General features: G+C 46.8%; 1 protein-coding gene across 1 annotated transcript in view; it reads right to left on the bottom strand.

Moving 5' to 3' along the window:
• Nucleotides 1–24,379, bottom strand: part of IL17D (interleukin 17D) — a 31,607-nt gene extending 7,228 nt beyond the window's left edge. Inside the window, exons 1-2 of the mRNA XM_064275362.1 lie at nucleotides 24,365–24,379; nucleotides 23,814–24,124 (exon numbers count right to left, since the gene is read on the bottom strand). Coding sequence (XP_064131432.1) covers nucleotides 23,814–24,124; nucleotides 24,365–24,379 — 326 coding nt within the window. The remainder of the gene's footprint in view (nucleotides 1–23,813; nucleotides 24,125–24,364) is intronic.
• Nucleotides 24,380–24,607: the final 228 nt, after the last annotated feature.

A 24,607-nucleotide genomic window follows, 5' to 3' on the forward strand; every position in this document is an offset into this window, starting at 1 on the left:
GCTGACACAGAGCCACAAGCAGTGTCACACCCACGAGAAATGGCAGCTGCATGGCACCTGTCCCAAAGCCACACTCTATCAAGGTCAGGCCTTCCTTGCTGCAGTTGCACTGGGGGCTGCAGGGCTGGCCAGCCCGGTATGTTTCAGAAGTAAACATGGCTTAAACGTTGTGCATTTTTACCATCCTCCAAGTCTCCCTCTTCTGGTTAGAGTCCAAAATCCAAGTGTCAGCACCTAGAAAACAGCTGCCAGGCCAGGACCCAGCAGCCTGGAGTTGGGCTGGGACAGACAGTTCCCTGAGAGGGAGCCAGAGCCATATCAGGCTGGACTCTGCTCTCTGACTCCGCCCACCACCCACCCCACACACAAGGTCAGGAGGCTGCCTACTCTTGCCATCATGGGAACCCAGGGTGGTGGGTGAAGGAGATGCCCTGAGAGCCCCTTGCTGAGTGAGGAATCTTCCCATTTCTCCTGGGATTGCCATGATCCCAAGTTCCCATTTCTAGTCAACTGTACAACCCTGTTACGAACCTGCTTCCCTTTATTCTGGAGCTGAGTCCTAGGATACCAAACTCTTGGAGTTGTAGGCGTGACTCTTCCCATCCAGCCTCTTGATCAGCAGGCACACATCTGTAGACCCACAAGGTGCCTAGGAAGGACCCTGAAAAAGCCTCCACCCACTGTGGGCCCACCAGGAGCCCATGCTCTGAGTGGAAACAAACAACTGGAGGGACACACACTCCATCACCAGGGTCCACGCTGCAGAGGCGCCAGGCAGCAGAGGGGGTGCAGCCCAGGAGGGCTGCACAGGAAAGGGCATTGGCCTTTGCGCAGAAGTTTTACATCCCTCTGAAGGAAACTTCTACAGATTCATTCTCTCATAGGTACTGTTAATGACTCACAAAGCTAAAAGATGTTCAGTTCAGAGATAATGCCAAGACCACCAAGTTGGAGAGCAGACAGAAAATAGGCAGGAGGTATCGGAGAGGAAGGACTGGCCTGGGAGAGGGCTGAGGCAGGGGGACAGAGGGAGACGGGCTTGAGTGTGAGCTGGAAGGCAGAGATGCTGACTAGAGCCAGTTCTGGATGCACAAGGGCAGGACAGCAGGAGCCTGAAGGAATTTCTAGCATGGGAGTGGCATGATAAACAATGATGCTAATTATTTCAATGAGTTGAGCTAAATATTAACGGTTTGATAAGGGTGTATGGCTTTGGAAGCGTAAGGAAGGCATACACTTTTCTTCAGTTTGGGCCCAGTATCTTTAGACAACAGATTGTGGCATGCTTATCTTCATTCCACAGCAAATCCATTCAGCCCCAACAGCATGTCAGGTGCTCAGTGGGAAGGCGGGGCCACGGGAGAGCTGAGAGGTGGCGGCTGTGGGGGGCTGTAGAGAGAGGACAGGTGAAGACTGAGCATTCTAAACCTGAGGGGCATTGCAAAGTAGTTGCCACTTTTGAATGTTTGAATCTTGGGATGAGGTCAAAGGAAACGTCAAGAGATGATTCCCAGGCCTCTAGTCTGGTGACCAGAAGCATGGGGACAACACCGAGGGAGGTGTGAAGCCTCAGGCACCCTGACCCTGCTGTTGCTGAGCGCTCAGCACAACCCTTCAACCTCCGTCTCCCTGCAGCACCACACAGAAGAGATATCAGACCCAAGGGCCAAGGTGGTAAATCTCTGATCTGCAGGCATAAAGGTGACTGTATGCAAAATGCAAAAGTTGTCTCCAGAGCAAAGGCACTTATATTTACATGGATTTTACTCATGCTTCCCTCCCACTTATGCACGAATAGTTAGTGTGTCTTATGCTTCTTACTACTACTTTGTCCTCAGTTCTGGAACTGCAGCTGCCGCCATCAGAAGCTTGGGTAGCATGCTGAGGTTGTCCTTGCCGGCCTGGAAGAGCCGCACACCCTCACGTCTCCAGCTCCTTCCACTGCCCTGTGCTGCCTCCGCTAGCTGGGGTGCATGTCAGGAGAAAACAACTCCTGGCTTAGCCCTCAAAGGCTCCCCAGTTTGGCCCTCACCTGTTTGCCTCCACTGCCTTCTCCTTCGTATAGCTCACACTCCAGTCATCCTAAACGGCTGGCACTGGGATATTCCCTGCGTGCGCCACATCCAAGCTTTTGCCAAGATCCCCCTACAACTCAATGAAGTCTTGCCTTATTTTACGGTCCAATTTAAGTCATTTTCTTTAAAACAAAAAATTGCCACTGAGTTGATTCTGACTCACGGCAACCCCACATGAGTCAGAGTAGAACTGAACTCTGTAGGATTTTCGATGGCTGATTTTTGGAAGTAGATTGCCAGGCCTTTCTTCTGAGGCACCTCTGGGTAGGACTCGAACCTGCAACCTTTCAGTAAGCAGCTGAGTGTATGAACTGTTTGCACTACCCAGGGTCTCCTTTATCTCCTTTCAGAGTGTTCAATCTGGGCATTATGCTGAGTGAAATTAGTTGCAAAAGGACAAATATTGTATAAGACCACTATTATAAGATCTTGAGAAATAGTTTAAACTGAGAAGAAGGCATTCTTTTGTGGTTACGAGAAGGGGGAGGGAGGGAAGGTAGAAGAAGGATATTTACTAATTAGATAGTAGATAAGAACTACTTTAGGTGAAGGGAAGGACAGCACTTAATACAGGGGAGGTCAGCACAACCGGACTAAACCAAAAGCAAAGAAGTTTCCTGAATAAACTGAATGCTTCGAAGGCCAGCGTAGCAAGGGTGGGGATTTGGAGACCGTGGTTTCAGGGGACACCTAAGTCAACTGGCATAATAAAATCTACTAAGAAAACATTCTGCATCCCACTTTGAAGAATGGCATCTGGAGTCTTAAATGCTAGCAAGTGGCCATCTAAGATGCATCAATGAGTCTCAACCCACCTGGATCAAAGGAGAATGAAGAACACCAAGGACACAAGGTAATAAAGAGCCCAAGAGACAGAAAGGGCTCCATGAACCAGAGACTACATTATCCTGAGACCAGAAGATCTAGATGGTGCCCAACCACAACCGATGACTGCCCTGACAGAGAATATAGTGGAGGACCCCTGAGGGAGCAGGGGAACAGTGGGATGCAGACCCCAAATTCTCATAAAAAGACCAGACTTAATGGTCTGACTGAGACTAGAAGGACCCTGGTGGTCATAGCCCCCCAACCTTCTGTTGGCCCGGGACAGGAACCATTCCAGAAGCCAGCTTGTCGGACATGGATTGGACTGGACAATGGGTAGTAGAGGGATGCTGGTGAGGAGTGAGCTACTTGGATCAGGTGGACACTTGAGACTATGTTGGCACCTCCTGTCTGGAGGGGTGATGGGAGGGTAGAGGGGCTTAGAAGCTGGCAAAATGGACACAAAAAGAGAGGGTGGAAGGAGGGATTAGCTGTCTCATTGGGGGGAGAGTAATTGGGAGTATGTAGCAAGGTGTGTATAAGTTTTGATGTGAGAGACTGACTTGATTTGTAAACTTTCACTTAAAGCACTATACAAATTATTTAAAAAAATAATAATAACAGTGTTCAAATTCCCTTAGTTAAATTTAGCCTCTTTTTTCCCCATATTCTCATAACACCTGTACCTCTGAGGCAAAACTGCACATTATTTATGTCTTCCCTGTGGTTTTCTTCACCAATGTACTCCAACATGCCTGCCACAGAGCAAGCGCTCAGTCAGTGGTGGACAGGATCCACCTACCCAGCGATGGTTGGTCTGGGCCAAGGCAGCTTCCTGCCCTTCATACCTTAATGTAAGACCTTAATTCAAAATATGAAGGAAAAGGATATCCTAATTATTTAGGATTTATAATATTTCCAATCACTTTCAACACTTACTGAACACACATCTGAGTGCTAGTGATATTCTGGGCCATGTGGATATGGAAGAAGCCCACTACTGTCCAAGGACTCATGACTGGTGGGAGATGAGCATGAAGAGCGCCTGCCGCACAGGGTTGACCCAGCCCAGAAGCTGGGAGCAGCTTCTGGGAAAAGTGGCCCTGGGTTGATTCGTCCAGCTGAAGAAGGGAGAAAGGGAATTTTGGGCGGAGTAAAAGCATGGTGTTGAGTGAACATTACATCACAATTAGGAACTGCAAATAGAGGTGACCAGTACACTGGGGTATAATGAGCAATACAGCTGGAGCAATCGGTAGAGGAACTCGGATTTACCCCCGAAGGCAATGGAAGCCAATGAAAGGTGGTAAAGAGGAAGTGACACCAACAGATGGATTTTAGAAAGATTCCTCAAACTACAGTGCAGGGGATGGTCTGCAGCTCAAGAGAGATATTGGCTGAAGGTAGACATTTCTGAATTGCCAGCATATAGAGTGGGAGCCAGGTAAGTAACTCAGGGAAGCGTGTGGAGAGAACAAACGCAGCAAACACCAGGGGAAAAACCAACCTATAGGGGAGAAGGCTCACGTGGAGATGGCCAGAGCGGGGGCAGCATCCCCCAAGCCAACAAGGCCAAAGGTGTGAGTAGGGCTGGGCAGAAACACACTGAATCTGATCAGGACAGTGCACTGGAAAGAGAAGGCTGGAGGGACACGTTAAATGGCACCCTGAGGACATGATCAGCAGAATCTAGAAAACTCGAAGGGGAAACCTGCATATTAGAAGAGCCTTGAGCAGGGACAGAAGTTCCAGTGGCATTACTGACTGGGTTACACCTGTTGTGCCCCCTTTACTCTTAAGTGTCTCAGTGCAGATAAGTTATACAGTCACTTAAAAGACATAGAAAACCCAAACTGAAGGACAAAACAGCTCACCGAAATGTCCCGGACTAAAGGAAATGAAAGAGATACAACAACTAGAGGCGATGTGTGACACAGACAGGACCCTGGACCAGAAAAAGGGCTTTAGTGGGACAATTCGAATAAGAGCTTTCTTTGTTGTTTTTGGGTGCCATCCAGTCAATTCCAACTTATAGTGATTCCATGTGGCGGAGTAGAACTGCCCCAGAGGGTTTTCTTAGGCTGTAAGTTCTTTTTTGTTTTCAGGGCAATCTTTTTTTTTTTTTTAATTGTTCTTTAGATGAAGGTTTACAGATAAAATTAGTTTCTCATTAAACAATTAATACACATAGTTTTGTGACACTGGCTGCCAATCCCACAACATGTGAACACTCTCCCCTACTCGACCTTGGGTTCCCCACTTACCAGCTTTCCCGTCCCCTCCTCCCTTCTTGTCCTTGCCCTTGAGCTGATATGTCTATTTAGTCTTGATTTGTTTTATGGGCCTATCTAATCTTTGGCTGAAGGGTGAACCTCAAGAGTGATTTCAGTACTGAGTTAAAATGGTCTCTGGGGGCCATACTCTCAGGGTTTCTCCAGTCTCTGTCAGACCAGTAAGTCTGGTCTTTTTCTGTGAGTTAGAATTTTGTTCTACATTTTTCTCCAGCTCTGTCCAGGATCCTCTATTGTGCTCCCTGTCAGAGCAGTCAGTGGTGGTAGCCAGGCACCTTCTAGTTGTGCTGGACTCGGTCTGGTGGAAACTGTGGTACTTGCGGTCCATTAGTCCTTTGGACTAATCTTTCCCTTGTGTCTTTGGTTTTCTTCATTCTCCCTTGCTCTAGTTGGGGTGGGACCAGCAGAGTATCTTGGATGGCTGCTCACAAGCTTTTAAGACTCCAGACGCTACTCACCAAAATAGAACGCAGAACATTTTCTTTATAAACTATGTTATGTCAATTGAGCTAGATGTCCCTCAAGACCATGGTTCCCAGCCCTCGGCCCAATAATTCCATCTCTCAGGGAGTTTGGATGTGTCTGTGAAGCTTCCATGACCCTTGTCTTGGTCAAGTTGTGCTGGCTTCCCCAATATTGTGTACTGTCTTGCCCTTTACCAAAGCTGCCACTTATCTATTGTCCTGTTAGTGTTTTTCCTTCCCCCCCAGCCCCCCCCATAACCATCAAAGATTGCTTCTTTGATGTGTGAAACTAAGTGGGTGGGTGAAAGAAGAAACAAAAACCAAAAAAAGCCAAACACATTGCCATCGGGTCAATTCGTAGCGACCCTACAGGACAGAGTAGAACTGTCGCATAGAGTTTCCAAGGAGCACCCGGTGGATTCGAACTGCCGACTTTTTGGTTAGCAGCCATAGCTCTTAACCACTATGCCACCAGGGTTTCCAGAGAAACAAAAAGAAACAAAAAAAGTAAATACAATGGCAGTGTGGTAGGATTCAGCAGGCGGGGTTGGGGCAGACCTAGCTAAGCCATATGCCAGTGGGTCTTCAGCCAAGTGGTACGGCTCTCCCTGTTGAGAAGCGGCATGGGCGATGCATGGGGCTAGGTGGGCAGGAGAAAGGAAAGAGGGGAGAGAGAGAGAAGAAATCAAAAACAAACAAAAAATAATAACAAAAAAAATAGGGGGGAAGCCAGCTGTTGGGGGTGGGGTGGAATTGGGGTAGCAGTGAGCTGATGTCTCTCTTGCCAGGTGGCATGGCACAGCCCTTCAGGAAGAGGCGGGGTCAGCACAGGGCCTAAGTGGGAGGGAGGAGGAAAATGGAGAAGGGGAAAGACAAAAATAATAAATATGGCACTGAGGGAGCTGGCCTGTGGGGGCGGTACAGACCCAGGAAGGCTATGTTTCAGGGGCTCTCCAGCTGAGCAGTACAGCACAGCCCACCAAGAAGGGGGAGCCATGTACAGGGCTAGGTGGGTGGGAGAAAGGAAAGGAAGGAAGGGAGAGAGACAGAAGAAACAACAACAAAAAGAAAACAAATAAAATGGCACTAAGCAAGTTGGCTGGTGACAGCGACACAGACCTGGGAAGGCCATGTGTAGTGACTCTCCAGCTGAGCGGTGCGGCATGGCTCTTTGAGAAGGGGTGGGGTGGTGCACAGGGCTGGGTAGGTGGAAGAAAAGAAAGGAAGGAAGGGAGGGAGAGAGAAGAAACAGAAAAAAAAAAAAGAAGGGAAACAAACCAAAAAATCACAGCCGGTCGAGAAGGGGAGGAGATGGCACACGAGGCCAGCTGAGCTGGAGAAAGGAAAGGAAGGGAGAGAGAGAAGCAAACAAAAACAGCCAAAAAAATATATATTATATATATATATATAAACAAACAAAAATAGCAATGAAGAGGCCAGTGGGGCCAGGGTAAACCCTGGCATGAGTGAGCTAGTATCTCTCCAGCAGAGCAACTGTGGAGCCCCACAGAAGGAAGAAGGATGGGGTGGGGGGGAGCATGTATCCCTGGTTACCAGGTGTTCTGTCTCCTGCTGGGAGCTCCACGAAGTTGCCCTCCCATACTCCCTGTCCAAGGTCTTTATGGCTGAAGTCCAAGATGGTGAATCCAGGTGGCAGTGAGCTGGTGTCTCTTTGGCTGAGTGACCATGGTCCACTGGAAATCAGTGGAGGCCTCGTACAGGGAAGAAGGGTGTGAAGTGGGAAAGTGTATCCCAGGCTACCAGGTGCTCTGTCTCCTGTTGGAAGCTCTGTGAAGTAGCCTTCCTGTACTCCCTATATGCGTTCCTTGGTGGCTGTAGTCCAAGATGGCAAATCCATCTGCATTAGCTGGTAGGGGACCTCCACTCTAGCTCTCCTCGTTCTCTGTTCTCTGTCAGTTCGTATTCCATTCAGTGTTTGATCGAGTTCTTTATTCCTTCATTTGGTGCTTACGGTTCCAGGACTGACATTTGTATCTGTTTTACTTAGTTTTTCAAGTCTTTGCTGAAGAAGGCATGGTGCTTCTGTCTATAGCACCACGTTGGCTCTGCCTCATAGGCTGTAATCTTTACAGTAGCAGATCACCCGGTCTTTTTCCCACAGAGCCACTGGGTGGGTTCAGACCACCAATATTTCTGTTAGAAGCCAAGCGCTTAACTGCTGTACCGCCAGGGCTCCTTTGAATAAGGTCTACAGATTAGATAAAAGCAAAATACCTAATTTTGCTGAGTTATGATGTTGACACTGGGGAAATCTGGGTATATGGGAATTCCTAATTTTGCAACTTTTTTTCTTAGTCCAGAATTATTTCAAAATGAAGAGTTAAAAAAGAAAAAGAAATTTAAAAATATGTTTTAAAAACCAGTTCCAAGTCAATCAGGGAAATACGAACCTAACTGAACATTTGTAGATATTAAGTAAGTATTGACTTTTAGGTGTGTTAATGGCACCGCAGATTTGTTTAACAAAGAGTCCTTATCTTCTAGTGATACATACTGAACACAAGTACACAGATGAAGACAGCTAGATGCTAGTGAAGTTACAAAGTCCCTATCAATTGGGCCGATGGTGGGTGGGTGGGGTCATTAATTCAGGGACATGGTGGGCATGGGTGACGATTGGCTGAGGCTCTCCAGAACCACAATCCAGTGGGAGGGACACACCAGGATCAGACAGAGCAGGGTGGCGGATGAACAGACTGCTACAGACACGCATGCTATGGCCCATGGAAGTACCCGAGAAGTCTGCAATGAGTTTACAGGACGAAGAGGGGTCAGCTAAGCAAAGAGGGAAGAAGGCATTCTAAGCAGAAAGATGCAACACATGCCTGGGCTAGAAAGCAGAAGACATGATGAGTAGGATGCTGTGAATAGGTCTTGTATCTGCAGGAACAGGTATGTGTAGGGGGGAAGGGTACAGTACAGATGGTGTGAGGTTCACAGAAGCCTCGAGGACCAGTGCCAAAAGTTTAGATTTTACTTTGCAGATCATGAACTCCATGAGGGGGCTATGAGCACAGAGTGCATAGTCAGGTTGGTGTCTAGACAAAGCACTCTGATGGTAGTGTAGAATTGACTTGCAGGAAGATTAGGTTTCTCATCTGTAATATGAGTTGGATCTGAGGGCTTCAAAGATCCCTTCAATTCTAAACAACTGAGTCGCTATTCTTCTGGGCCCCAGGGTGTTTAAGTAACAATTCACGTACCATCAGGAACAACTGTTTCTCAGTCATTGTCCCTGTCAGTTTTGTAGGTAAAACTGACAGTCACTTGGATGCTGTGACAGTCGGAAGGCTCATCTGACTAAAAATATCCACCCCACAGTCTATCCCGCAGGGCCTGAAGTTTCTAGCATTGCAGTGGCCAAAAGACACCTGCCTACCCTCTGTTGCTGCCTGGGATATGAGAGACAGTGGGAAGGCATAAACATCAGCAGTTTTGAGACCAGGTTTCTCTTAAAGTAGAAATGTGCTGCCGAGGAGAGGTACATAACACAGACACCAACCACAGCAACAGCCAGTGGTGATAAAGAAAACAGAAGGCACAGGAGAAAACAGGTGCAGGAGTCTCAAGACACCCTGGGGGCAGTCACAAAATAAACCTGTCACTCCTACCCCATGCCTTAAGATGCTGGGGGAGTCGTCAGTGAGAAGTGCCTTTTGGTTGATGAAAGCTGCCATGAAGAAGAAAACGCAAGAAATTCTAGCGGAGATTCTTTTATGTCACCAAGCACAGGTATGCAGTCCAGGTGGGCAGAGGGTCATTGGGACCTTGCACTGCTTTCTGACCTCCTGGTGCACAATCATTCTCTCGTCTCTGCATTTTCTCCATGCTGCTCTGCAGAAGCCTGGCACAAGAACACACCAGAACCAAACCAGGCTTTCCCCTCTGCTGGTGCCCAGAAGTGTTCCCATGGGCCACATTTGAGGCCTGGCACACACAAGTGACAGCTGTCCTGCTTAAACCAGGAACAAAGGACATGTCCTCTAGGGACGATTAGAGGTAATGGAACCTGAGCACAGAGGAATGTCCGTGACAGCAGATACCGAAAAAGACCACTGCCCCGGGACCTGAACTACATAGGAAACAATTCAAAGCTATTCCCGAGGACTGAGAGCACATTCCCCACAGGCAGGAATCTCAGCACGTAATCTGTCCACTCACAGGGCCCAAGCACGGCAGTGATATCGGGACAAACTCTTAACATGGCCCACTCTCCCACTTTCCAAAACATTAGGTTAGAGTAGCTTCAAAGCAGCAGAACCAAGTATGATTGCTTCTTTCACAGCAATCCCGAGACCCCAGTTCCAGAAACAAAGTGGGAGAGATGTCTTCTAGGTTTCAGCCCAGAACCCAGAAGTACTGGCATAGTGTAATTGAAATACAATGTTCATAGATCACCAGATCTTAAGTTCAATGAGTTCAACCCAAGGGACTTTTTAAAAAAAAAATTTTTTTATTGTGCTTTAAGTGAAAGTTTACAAATCAAGTCAGTCTCTCATACAAAAACTTATACACACCTTGCTATGTAACCCTAGCTGCTCTCCCCCTAACATGATAGCATACTCCTCCTCTCCACCCTGTATTCCCTGTGTCCATTCAACTAGCTACTGTCCCCCTCTGTCTTCTCATCTCACCTCCAGACAGGAGCTGCCCACATAGTCTCATATGTCTACTTGAGCCAAGAAGCTCACTCCTCACCAGTATCACTTTCCCAACAGACTTTCTTAAAAAGGCAGGATGGAGTCAGGAAGAGTGCTGGTCCTAAAATTCTGGTTCAAATTTAGTCGTCAGCCTTTGACACTGTGCAAGGCATTCCCCATCCTGGTCCCCTGTAGCAGACCCTGGGTGGTGCAAGTGGTTAACGAGCTAAGCTGCTCACTGAAAGGTTGGAGGTCTGAGGTGCCCCAGAAGAAAGGTCTGGCAATCTACTTCCAAAAAATTAATCACTGAAAACCCTATGGAGCATCTTTTCAAAAACAGGTGCTGGGAAAATTGGATTTCCACATGTCTTAGAATGAATAAGGATTCATGCCTCACACCATACACAAAAACCAATTCAAAATGGATCAATGTAACACGGATAAATGTGAAAACTAAAACCATAAAATTCTTAGAAGAAAATGTAGGGGCGAGCCTGTGGGACCTAGTTTTTAATGATGGATTATCAGAGATCACAATGAAAGCACAAGCAGCAAAAGACAAAATAGATAACTGGGACCTCATAAAAATTAAATACTTTTGTTTATCAAAGCACTTTGTCAACAAAATGAAGAGACAACCAACAGACTGGGAGAAAAGTTTCAGGAACCATATATCCAATGATGGTCTAATATCTAAAACATGTAAGAAACTTCTACAACTTAACGACAAGATGACAAACAACGCAATCGAAACATGGGCAAAGGACTTGAACAGAAATTTTACCAAAGAGGATATTCAAATGGTCAACAAACACATGAAAAGGTGCTCAACCTCATTAGCCATTAAAAAAAACAAACAAACCCACTACCATCAAGTCAGTTCTGACTCAGAGCTACCCTCTAAGACAGAGTAGAATTGCCCCATAGGGTTTCCAAAGCCGTAATTATTTACAGAAGCAGAATGCCACATCTTTCTACCACAGAACGGTTGGTAGGTTTGAACCACAGTCCTTTGGCTTAGCAGCTAAGCAATTAACTACTGTACCACCCACAATGAGATACCACCTCACCCCCATTATAATGACTGTGATAAAAAATGGAAAACAATAGGTCTTGGCAAGGTTGTGGAGAAACTGGAACCCTCATCCATTGCTGGTGGAAATGTAAAATGGCACAGCCTCTGTGGAAAATAGTTTGGTGGTTCTTCAAAAAGTTGAACAGAGAACTACCGTATGACCCAGCAATCCCAATCCTAGGTATATACCCAGAAGTGAAGGGAGGAATGCAAACATAAATTTGTACACCAATGGTCACTGCAGCACTTTTCACAATAGCCTAAAGATGGCAACAACTGAAATGTCCAACAGATGAATGAATAAACAACATGTAGATATACATACAATAGAATATTACTCAGCCATTAAAAGAAATCCTGATGCATGCCACAACATAGATGAACCTTGAAAACATCATGCTGAGCCAAATAAGTCAATGGCAAGAGAACAAATACTGTATGTATGATCCCACTTTATACAAAGTAAGCAAATATATAGAAACCAAACATTTTTAGTGGTTACCAGGGGTGGAGGGAAGTTTTGCTTGGGGGCATTGAGGTTACATTAATGATGGTGGAATGATTTGGAAAAGGATAGTAAGAAGGGTTGTACAACTTGAAGAATGTAATCAATGTCACTGAATTATACATGTAGAAATCGTTGAGACAGTGTATGTTTTGCTGTGTATATTTTCACCACAATAAAAAAAGAAAAAGAAATGGTGGGAGGGAACAAAACTGGTGAAAGCTGAATCTGGGTAACTGGAACATAAAACCAAAACCCAACCAAACCCATTGCCGTGGAAGTGATTCTTACTCATGGTAACCCTACAGGATAGAGTAGAACTTCCCTGTAGAGTTTCCAAGGAGCAGCTGGTGAATTTGAACTGCTGACCTCTTGGTTAGTAGCCATAGTTCTTAACCACCAGGGCTCCAACTGGTACATAAGGGTTCATTATTCTATTCTCTCAACTTTCATATACATGTTTGGAAATGCCTCTGATAAAAAAATGTTATATGTTTTGGAAAAAAAAAAAAAAAGGAAAACAGTATAGAGAACAGTTCTACTCTGACACACACGGGGTTACCATCACTCAGAGTTGATTTGATGGGAAATGGAACTGGGTTCTCTGTAAAGTGAAGGGGATTGATTTGGTGACCAGGCTAAAGTAGGGCAGGGCTGATCATGTGATATTTTTATCAATGTGTCCTGCTTAGAAACTTTCCAATATATTGACTCTCTAAAATATTTGAAAATTCCCCAAATTAATCTGTATATCCAATGAAATTCAAACCAAAATCTCACTAAAATTTCTCTTAGAATTCGCAAGCTGATTCTAAAATTCATATGGAGAGAAAAGGGCCAGAATAATCAAGACAATTTTGAAGAAGAGTAAGAAGGAAGACTGGCTCTACCAGATAGCAAGACGTTATAAAGCTAAGGTAATACAAAGACACTTACCAGCCCTTCTGGAAGAGCTGGGGATTATTTCCCTTTCCAATACCTCTGAAAAATACTTTTCTTTGCCTGGGATGTGGTAGATCGTAAGAAAGCACAAATGAGATATCCAGAGTATGATTCTCAGAACCACTCAAAGCTCCTGCTCGATGCAGATTTCCCAGACTTCATCCCCAAGGAACCGGAAGCTATGGGCCTCAGCTTCAGTAATCTGTAGTTTAACTGGCTGTCTAAGGGATCTGTTTTGCTCATTTAAACTGGGGAATCACATACAGATAAATCAACAGAACCTGTTCTCAGCCGCATAGTCAATAGCAAAGTTTGGTGTTTCCCTCTTTAGAGATAAGTAGCACCCATTGGCTAACCATGTGTATACTGACTGCAGCTGATAGTAAACAACGGAATGATTGCATTTTTCCAAATACGCTTGAATTGCATGGCCAGGACTTTCATAAGCTGCTAACTCTTCTTAATGCAGAAGGTCCTTACTAACCCAATCGGCTCTGAAAATGGGATGGCCTTGAGGTCTCAATTGATCAGTAGGGGTGATTCCTGTTCCCCCACCCCCAGAAGTTCTGACTTTATTGCTCTGGAGTGGAGCTAGGGTGCTGGTATTTTTATAAAGCTCCCAAATAATTCTAACACATGGCCCTAAGTTTAAGATAAGGCCTTCTAAGAGAGGGTTTGTGTTACCCATTTGCTCTTTCATTTCCCTTTCGAACAATCCTGTGGCTGGGAGGAGAAGCGGATATGAGACGATGGGGAAAAGGCCAGGTGACCAGTGTGGAAAGAATCGTGAAAACGGCCCGAATGCTGTGATGGATTATAGTAGAGCTCTGTTCGCTGACCAGGGAGTAACTGGGGACACAGAAAACCACAAAAAGTTTTCCGCTGCTGAAAAACTGTGGCCAGCAGTTCCATCAGCTCCACCCTCCCTACATTCTTTAAGGCATGAGAGTGCCAAAGACCTTCAGCACATGCTGCCAAGAAGCTTTGGAAAATGCTCTCTGGCCCTAGGAGAACACAACAGTTGTACGTGTCTCATGAGAGAGGACATGGAAACCAGCCAGGGCTTCGGCGGAGTGGGGGGAGGAAGGGGCAGAGCAGCCAATACTGATGTAGAGGCGAGGAGCCAGGCCCCCCACGCCTTGCCCAGCCCTCCTCGCCGGCCAGGGGGATAAGGGGTCAGTCCCAAACCCACCTGGGGACCGAGGTCAACTTTGGTGCCACCCTAAACTTGGCACCAAGGTCAGCCCTGAAGCTGAGCCAACAAGATGGGCTCCAGCTGGGGTGGCAAAGAGCTCCCAAGAACAACGAGGGGCTCAATGTGTCCCACCCTGTGCTTTACTCAGAGGAAACTGAGGCACTGCGGGCTGAGGGACTTGTTCACCTGGGTTAGAACCAGGGCTCTTGACTTCCAGTGAAAGCCCAATCAACTGCGCTGCCCGGTAAACCCAAGAAGTTAAATAGCTGCAGGCTTAACTCTATGGGGCAGTTCTACTCTGTCCTGTAGGGTCGCTATAAGTCGGAATTAACTCGACAGCAGTGGGTTAAGTTAGCTGTCCAGAACTGGTGGATATTTGCAACTAGCTGGACACCTGGTAGGTGACAGAGCTACAACCAGGAAATCCATTTATTCCACGTGAAATCTGTTTATCTGGGAGGCAAGGAAAGAGTGACTAATGCTTTGGAAAAATAATTTGGAAGCTAATTCAAAGAAAGTTTTACACACGGAGAGAGAGAGGAATGAGAATGAGCGCCAGCATCTCTCAAAATGTTTTGTTTTTTCGTCATCCCAAATGCCAAACAGTCAATGCCGCTGGAAACAGCTCTTCCAAGGGAAAACATAACTCATGCCTGCAAGATGGCTCAGCTCTCTGTCCAGGGGAAGCAGCTGAGCCCACAGCCACCTCTGCTGGGCTGTCCCTGGGCCGGGTGAGTGAGGTGCCCACTTGTCTGTGTGCAAAAAGGGTCGTGTCCACCTTGATCCCCAATGAAGGAGTTGCTGTCATCGTTGGTTATAAGGAATAACTAATATCAAAACATTAGCCCAGACCACTTAACTCCCAGAGAGTTCTTGGATTATTTTCCCCCTGACCCCTTGTTAATTTAGACAGGAATGCAGCCATTTCCCTCTTTCAAAATTTCCATGCGTCATTTTTGGAAAACAGACTCCAAGAGGAATTTCCCTTCATGGTCTGTGCATACCGTCCAGGACTTTCCCAAGTCCTCCTGTTGGTATGAAGGGCACACACATTTTATTCAGGTGAGGAAATTTGAAAGAGGTGATGATGGCATGAAATACTATCTTCCTCCCTGGCTACTACAAGAATGCTAAAGTAAAACCCAGCCAGTTACACGCACTATCAAAGCAAAGCCAATGGGTCTATTTTCAGAACCAGAGACTTTAATCCCTGAACAATGCTCTGTGACAATGCTTTTATTTTTACTTATGTGAAACAGTGATAGGTGCAGTAAAGCCTGCTCTATTTTCAGTAGCTCAGAGGGGGAAAAAAATCTGTGGGTACTTTGGCCAATTAATTGCCACTTATGCATAATACTACTTTTGGGGGAAAATACCGTCATTTCTTAAATACGGTGTTTTAACAATGAGCATCTCCTTTGCTGCAACAATGAATTGAGATAAACAGTGTCACCACCTGCTATATCACATGCTGTAACTGGAAACCTCCCAAATGGGCAATCATTCATTCTGTTTCTGCTCTTTTCTGTTTTTCTCCAGCCCTTCCTTTTTTAACAGGACACTATAAGATGGCACAGAAAGGGCACAGTACCTGGGCTAATATCCCAGCTGTTTTCTCACTAGACATTCCTTGAAGGCAGAAAGGTTTTGTGTAAATGTCACTTGAGTAAACTAGAGTTTGAAACAGGGACCCAGGAATATGTGAACTTCTGCAGGAAAAAAATTATAAAAAAGAAGAAAAAAGGCAAAATTCCTGAAGGGATGTTCAGAGACTGCAGCCACCAGGCCCAGTCAGAGGTAATGTCAGTGAGGCGCTGCCCCATAGGAAAGCCCCAGGAGGCCCAGAGACGGTCTGCAGTTCCCACCCAAGGACCAGAGAGAATTGCTGCTGAGCTGCGTGGGGTCCACTTCCCATGGGTTTCTCAAGCTGTGTGTTCAGAGACAACTTTGAAAGAGCATAAAGAGAGGGGGAAGCATTCGAAAGAGATAAACGGGAATATTAAAAAAAGGTAAGTCCATTGCGGTAACCTCTAATATTATATTCTAATTTCTCTGTTGTCATTAGCTGCTGTCAGTCAGCCCCCAATTCATGGCGAGCCCATGCACAACAAAACAAAACTCTGCTCAGTCTTGTGCCATTCCCATGATAGGTATCAGATAAGACTGCTATGATCCATAAGGTTTTTACTTGCTGATTTTCGAAAGTAGATTATGAGGCCTTTCTTCCTAGTCCATCTTAGTCTGGAAGCTCCGCCGAAACCTGTTCAGCATCATAGCAACATGCACATCTCTGGTGACAGATGGGCGGTGGCTGCTTAACTTCTCTCTCTCCAAAGTTATATTCACTTTATTATTTTAAAAAAGAAAACAACCGAGGTGCTATTAACAGACAAATGGATAAACAAATCATGGTACATACACACAAGGGAATACTACACAAGGATAAAGAAAAATGATGAATCCGCGAAACATCTCACAACATGCATGAACCTGGAAAGCATTATGCTGAGTGAAATTAGTCACAAAAGGGCAAAAATTGTATGAGACCACTATTATAAGAACTCAAGAAACGGTTTAAACACAGAAGAAAACATTCTTTGATGGTTACGAGGGTGGGGAGGGAAGGAGAGGGAAATTCACTAACTACATAGTAGATAAGAATCATCTTAGGCAAAAGGGAAGAACAACACACAACACAGGGGAGGTCAGCACAACTGGACTAACCAAAAGCTAAGAAGTTTCCCGAATACAACCAAACACTTCAAGGGACAGAGTAGCAGAGATTGGGGTCTGGGGACCATGGTTTCGGTGGATATCTAGGTCAACTGGCATAAAAAAGTTTATTAAAAAAAAAAATGTTCTGCATCCCACTTTGATAAGTGGTGTCTGGGGTCCTAAAAGCTTGTGAGGTGGCCATCTAAGATGCATCAATTGGTCTCAACCCACCTGGAGCAAAGGAGAATGAAGAACACCAAAGACACAAGGTAAATATGAGCCCAAGAGACAGAAAGGGCCACATAAACCAGAGACTCCATCAGCCTGAGACCAGAAGAACTAGATGGTGCCCAGCTACCACCAATGACAACCCTGACAGGGAACACAACAGAGAGTCCGTGATGGAGCAGGAGAAAAGTGTGGAGCAGAACTCAATTCACATAAAAAGACCAGACTTAATGGTCTGGCTGAGATTGGAGGAACCCTTGGAGCCATAGCCCCCAGGCTCTCTGTTAACCCAGAACTGAAACCATTCCCGAAGCCTGCTCTTCAGACAAAGATTAGACTGGACTATAAAACATAAAATAATAACTCGTGAAGAGTGTGCTTTTTAGCTGAAGCAGATAAACAAGACCAAATGGGTGGCTCCTGTCCAGAGGCAGGATGAGAAGGCAGGAAGGGACAAGAGCTGGGTGGATGGACACAGGAAACCCGGGGTGGCAAAGTGGAGTGTGTTGTCATATTACAGGGATTGCAACTGGTGTTACATAACAATATGTGTGTAAGTTTTTGTATGAGAAATTAACCTGAGCTGTAAACTTTCACCTAAAGAATTAAAAAAAAGAAGTATCTCAAAGTGAAAAAAAAAAAAGATAGGTGAAAGAAAAACTGTTGTGAGCAGTGCCGCATGATTTCAGAGAGATGCGTCAGGGTCTCAGCTGTATTCTCAGGGATGCACCTGGCCATGCAGGCTCTCACTCAGTGTCCACTGAATGAACATAACTTTAGATTTCTATATTGCTAAAATAATTAATTGACAGCCCATGTGGGAAACAGAATGTGTTAGCTAAATTTAAGAGTTAGAGGAGGCTGAAGCAAAAATATCCTTTGTATTTCTACCCTTCCTGATAGAAACATTTCTAAAATGCAGCATCATTAATGATTAGATGGTTAATTTATGAGAACTTGAGTTGAGGGTCAGGCTGTGAGGGGCCACCACAGACCACGACCCCAGTGGAGCGTGGCCCCACATGCCACCTGCAAGCTATTACAGCTGTGGTTGCTGCTACATGTTTTCCAACCACACCTAAAGGTGCGTTTATTTTTTTCTGATTTCCTCTCCACCAAAATGTCACCCACTGAAAGTTCTAACAGGAAGGTCGTGCTGACTTGGGTTCTTTACAGGAAAATACCAGACTAGGGTAAGGTCTGGGCACCTGGGCCCCTCTGACTCCCCTGCAGGCTCGTCCTCCTCAAGTGGCCCCTGATGCCAGTCAGCTCTTGAAGTAGAAAGGGGGCAGTTCTCACTGCCTCTGAAAACCCCCTGGGGCCTGCTGGGTTAGACTGTAAGTCTATTTTAAGCCGCTCAGCCTCCCCTTGCTCTGTCCTCATGCCTCTCCTTTACTCCCAATCATGTTTCTTTGTTTTCCTTTCCATTTATTCTATTATTATTTCCATCCATGAAACGGGTATTGCAAAATATATTTGGGTATAGTCTCTTAAATAATCTGGAGGAACAGAGTTACATCGAGAACTAACAAATAAATTCTAAAACAAATTATTGTGCACTATTCATATCCCACAGAAAAGCTGTCTCTACACTACTACCCCAAACTGGAAAAATATAAACAATTCAAAACTATTTAGAATACTGGAAGGTGTTTATCTTTGGTGTTTCAACATAAACAAACAATGTGTATCTTTAAGCCTTTATAAAATAAACCTCAGTACTCTTACAATATATTTCTTAATATATCAATTTGGTCTACTAAAACTTACTGAGCAATCAAATTGATTTTATTTTTGGTATGTTTATTTTTCAAGATTAAGAGAAACACACATTAGGCCACAAAGTAAATGAAAAAATATTTTTATGTTCTCAAAGTTGAACATTGCTTTTCTAATAGCTCATTGTGGGGAGCCTGGGCTAGACGGACTCAGAGAGGTAGAAGCAAATCCTGGCTCCACCATTTACTCTGTCCCCTTGGACCAACAACTTGCTCTCTCCTTGCCTCAGCTGCCTCATCTGTAGCACAGCCAGCTGTGACATCACAAAAGGCTGTTGAAATTCCATCAAGATGTTTACAGCCAGTCCTGCAAAATCTTCAGCTTTAAGTGCAAATACTTTTCTTTGCACCAATGTGCTTGGTAGGTCAAGGCTCCTGCTACATGCAGGTTTAGTTCTTCAGTATTTGCTTTTCCTTCACAACTGATGAATTTCCCCTTCTCCTCTCAATTTAAAAATTAAAAAAATTTTGAAATAATACTTGCACATGGAAGGAAATTTAAAACACACAAAAGAGTGAAAAGTCAGTCTCCTTCCCATGCCTGTCCCAGCTGGCCAGTTCCCTGCCTAGGGGGCACTATGATGGCAGATTTCTTGTGGAAATCTTCCAGGGACCAAGATGCCCACAGTGTCTGTGCGTGTGTGTGTACATTACAAACATCATATAAATATGTTGTCAGCTGCGTCAAGTTGGCCCCCAATTCATGGTGACCCCATGCACGGTAGAATGAAACACTGCCTAGTCCTGTGCCATCCCCATGATCAGTTAGGGATCAGATCATTGTGATCCATAGGGTTTTCATTGGCTGATTTTTGGAAGTAGATTGCCAGGCCTTTCTTCCTAGTCTGTCTTAGTCTGGAAGCTCTGCTGAAACCTGTTAAACATCTAGCAACACACAAGCCTCCACCTACAGACAGGCGGTGGCTACACATGAGGTGTACTGGTCAGGAATCCACCCTGGGTCTCCCCCAAGGAAGTCAAAAATTCTACCACTGAACCATCAGTGTCCCCAAATAAATATACGTCATATTTTCCTTTTTAACATAAAAATGGTAGCACGCTATGCACACTATATACTGCACCTTGTCTTTTTTTTCCCCCTCTTAAATTGGCAATTGTTCCACTTGGGTACATTTCCCTTGCTGTTAAAACAATGAATATTCTTGTACAAATATGTGGCACATGGTTAAGTGTGTGCAGAAGAAATACCAGTAAATGGAACTGCTGGGTCAGTGGGGTGTGAATTTTAAATTCTGATGGTTATTATCCAATTGTCCTCTGTAAAGCTGCACCAATTCACACTCCCTCCACTGTCTGAGAATGCCATTTCCTCACACACTTGCCCACATAACCTGATAGGTAGGGGGGAAAATGATTTCTCATTATAGTCTGAATATGCATTTCATTTATTATGCCTGAAGTTGAGCATCTTTTCATGTTTCAAGGGTTTGAGTCATTTGGATTTCCTTTCCTGGGAGCTCTCCACAGCCTTTGCTCATCTTTCCATTGGGTCATTGGTCTTTTTCTTCTTGATTTGTAGGAGCTCTCTAGGAAATGGGCCCTTTGTAACATCGGCCACAAATACATCTTTCTCAGTTTGCCCTCTTATTTTTTTTTACTTTTCTGTTTTTCCAAAAAGAGGTATGTAGTTATATAATTGAATTTTTCAATCTTGCCTTTTGTGACTTATGGCATCTGGGAGCTACTAAATAGGTCTTCTCTGCTCCAAGATTATAAATATAATTACCCATGTTTTTCTGGTTTTATTTTTTACATTTAGATCTTTGAATCTTCTGGAGCTTATTCTGATATAGGAGTAAGATCCAATTGTATTTTTTTCCAGCTGGCTACCCAATTTTCCCAAGACCAATTACTGAATAATCCATCTCTCCCCCAATGATCTGGAAAGCCACCTTATTCTGATATTTCTGTTTTAAAGCCTACCTTATCCACCTAACATGATCCTTTCTGTGCCTTTCACTATATCTGCCTTGCAGTCTGTTTCTCCACCCATCTTCTGTAGAGTGTCTCTCTGTTTTCACCTAAACAGAATCCACCTCTGAGCTGGTGGTAATAGTCTCACAGGAGAGCTTCCACATAGGCCACCGGCCCCTCAACACCACCACCAGGACCCTCCATCACACCTCTCTCAGAAGAGGCCCTATGATTCCAGGGCATCACTTTTTCTAATCTCCCCACCACTCAGGAGGTGGTGGGAAGGAAGTGATGGAGAGCAGGAGTGCAGAGAGACAGGTGGCGGCAGGGAAAGGCCAGTGCCCTTCCTCAGAGGCTCTCCTGCCTGCAACGCTACAATCAAGGAACTGCCACTGGCCCAGTGGGGAGCAGTGCTGAGTCACTCATCGTTGCTAAATAATATGGAAAAAGATGCATGTACTTGTTGTTAGGTGCTGTTGAGTCGGTTGAGTCACAGCAATCCCACATACAACTGAACGAAACAATGCCCCGCCCTGCACCGTCCTCACAATCATTTGAGCCCACTGTTGCAGCCACTGTGTCAATTCATTTCGTTGAGGGTCTTCCTCTTTATCACTGACCCTCCAGTTTACCAAGCATGATGTCCTTCTCCAAGGACTGGTCACTCTTGATAACTGGTCCAAAGTATGTGAGAAAATCTTGCCATCCTTGCTTCCAAGGAGCACTCTGGCTGTACTTCTTCCAAGATAGAACCAATACTAAAGCCACCTTATAGAGATGTAGGTCCTGCTCCTGGCACTGTGTGGGCGGAACCAGACCCCCTGTGCTGTTCTCATCCATGACCTACCTCCCTCAGCCATTCCCCCTCCTTCCTGCCCACCCTGTAGGCTGCCTGAAGAGACACAATATTAGTCAGGAGCAAGTGCAACAGTTTAACCTGTTGTTGCTATTTGCTGTTAAGTTGACCCTAGCTCATGATGACCCCATGCACAATGAAACAAAATGCTGTCCAATCCTGCACCATCCCCATGGTCAGTGGAGTATCAGACCATGTGATCCATAGGGTTTTCATTGGCTGATTTTTGGAAGTAGAACAGCCGGCCTTTCTTCCTAACCTGTCTTAGTCTGGAAGGTCCACTGAGACTGCACATGAGGTGCACTGGCGGGGAATCCAACCTGGGTCTCCTGTGTGGAGGCAAGAATTCTACCACTGAACAAACAATTCTCAGTCTGATTGCTCCCAATTTTCACTCCAGCCCTGACCTCTCTCCTGAGCTCCAGGACCACATCCTCCACGACCTGCCAGGCATTTTCACCCAGGTGTCTCAACCCTGGCCCAATACTGGATTCATTATTTCCTGCCCTGAAACTTGCTCCTCATTCTGTACTCTGTTTTGCTTAAATACCATCCACAACCCAAGCCAGAAACACGGGAGACATGACTAAGAGAATGATGTGAAATATCCTTGCAGCATGCTTCTCTTATACCCTTCTACCCACAGGGCCTTCACCCTAGTGTGTGGGAGGCACCCACTTGCCTGGAAAGATTAGAATTTGTTATAGAAAAATGCAATAGGAGAAGCCAGGCTGTTGTCTTTAATCCTAGTTAGCATATCAAGGACAGTGTATGAGGTTGGAGAAAGAGGAATAATAGGACGGCCAACACTTTGGGGCCCTGGGAATGGAAAGAGGAAAGAAAAGCAAAAGAATGGAAGCCATCGGAGTGAATGGCCTGACAAGCGTGTCCTGAGGGCACCGACTCAGGAGGGGAGCAGGGAGCCAGAAGCAGGTCTTGGCCCCTCTTCCCATGTGGAACTTGGCCCTCTGCAGAGTGGCCAGGCTGCAGGAGGCCCTAAGATTTAGCTTCCCAGGGCCACCTTGGGTTCCCATGCAGTGCTGAGTAAGTGTAAACCCCCCTTTTCCATTAACCAGGGGGTGGGGCTCAGGGGGAAGCTCAGGTTCATTTTAGACAAAATCATGACATTTTCTCTGCACACCGGGACTAAAGCTTTGACTCACTATACTTCCTGCCCCTCTCTCGGCCGCAGATCTTTCCAGCTGATCCTGTTCTCACCTTTCCCTCCACCACCACCTATGTTCAGAACCTAACAGCCTTCTACAGTGAGCTTTGTCCATTGTCTCCCCTCCCACCCAGCCCCCCTCAGGTACACATTCCTAAAATACAAAGTGCTGATACGGTCTCCCAGGTCACAAACATCTTTGAAGCATCATTTATAAGGACCAGGTCTAGCTCCTGTGTGCCTCTCCAGCCTGTCTCCTGCCATCACCCACCCCCACAGATATCCCACTCCCTGAGCTGTGGTTCTCTGACCACCATGCTCGGCACCTCCCCCCCCCCCCCCCGCCCATAAGCTGTTTCATCTCCCTGGACAACCCTATCCTTCCCTGGCCACCCAGTTCTCTATCCTGAGGGCTCCCTCCTCAGGCTGCTCCTGCTCCTTTGGCAGGACTGCAAGCCTGAAAAGCAGAGGTCCTTCGGTAAGGCAGGGCAAGGAAGACACCCCTATACCCCTACCTTCCCTCTGTTGCATGCTGCTCCTTCTTCTGAAACACAGGCCAACCTCAGAGCTTTGCCTATTCTTCAAAAGCATTTCAAGTCTCCATAATGCTACTGTTCCCCTTTTAAACACACACTGGACACTTCTGTCACATCATGTCTGCCCTGCACAATCGTTTCTTTTCCAATTATGACCACTCCTCCCTCAGACCTTGGGCTAAACAAGTCAATCCCAGCAGACTCCGGACCACCTAGACTGCCACAGGCCTTTTGTACAAAACGCTGTGGAAATACAGATTTTAAATGGTCGTTGGGCATGGTACCTTGTGAAACTTAATTAACCATGCACCAGGCTTAGAACAGGTGCTTGAGAAATACTCATTGCGTATGAAATAATGAATGAGTAAATGAAGGGAAGCGGGATTCCTTCAAGAGAGGTGATGGGCCTTTCTGGGGCTGAAGTGTTCCCAAGCCAGTCACTCTACCTGCCCAGTCCTGCCCTCCCAATCCAATTCCACCTGGTCTCCTACCTGCCTCCTTCCCTCCCCTCCCCCCACCCCCACCCATCTCCTCTGTGCCGCCTCACACTTCCGCGCGCTCACTCACCTGTATGCCCAGGGCGACACGCTGCGCAGGTGGGTGGGCGGCCGGAAGCGGCGGTCGACCGCCCCTGCGGCGCTGGGCCTGGCCCCGGCCGGGCAGCTGGCGTTGCGCGCCCGCTCGCGCGGCTCGGGCTGCAGCGTGTGGTGGAAGGCGCCGAGCACGCCGGCCGCCAGCCGCCCGTACAGCTGCTCAAGGAGCTCCTCCGGCCGCTCCGCGCAGCTCCGGGGCCGCGCTGGGCGCTTGCCCACCCTGGGGGCGCCCGCGGCCCGACCCGGCAGCAGCGCCAGCAGAAAGCCGACCATCAGCATCCAGACCTGCAGCGACAGGCCACGCTCAGCGCCGGGGGAGTACTCGCTGGCCGACCAGCACCCAAGAGCTCGCTCCTCCGCCGCTCGGAGACTCGCGCCTGGGGTCCCCGCGACCCCGTCCTGCACCGCGCCGCTGCGCCCCCACCCCACTCCCAGTCCCCGCGGACATGTGCGGGGGTTGTGCGTGTGCCTCCCCAGCTGCTGCGCAGCAGGCTGCGAGCGCAGGTGAGCCGGCGGCCCGCTTACCTGCGGACGCGCCATCCCAGCGGCGAAACGCGGGCTTGCGGCTGCCTCGGCGCGGTCAGGAGCGAGTGGACACGCGCGCGTCACACGCCCACTCCGCGCCCCCCCGCCCGGCGCTTCTACGTCCCCTTACCGCCGGCCGGGCGGGGCCTGTCCGGGCGCGCCCACCTGGGGGCGTCTCCCCGCCGGCTCCGCGCGCCCACCTGGGAGCGACTTCCCTGCTTCTCCCCCAACCCCGCGCGCCTA

The sequence above is a fragment of the Loxodonta africana genome, chromosome 23, assembly GCF_030014295.1.
Source record: "Loxodonta africana isolate mLoxAfr1 chromosome 23, mLoxAfr1.hap2, whole genome shotgun sequence".
NCBI lineage: Eukaryota > Metazoa > Chordata > Mammalia > Proboscidea > Elephantidae > Loxodonta > Loxodonta africana.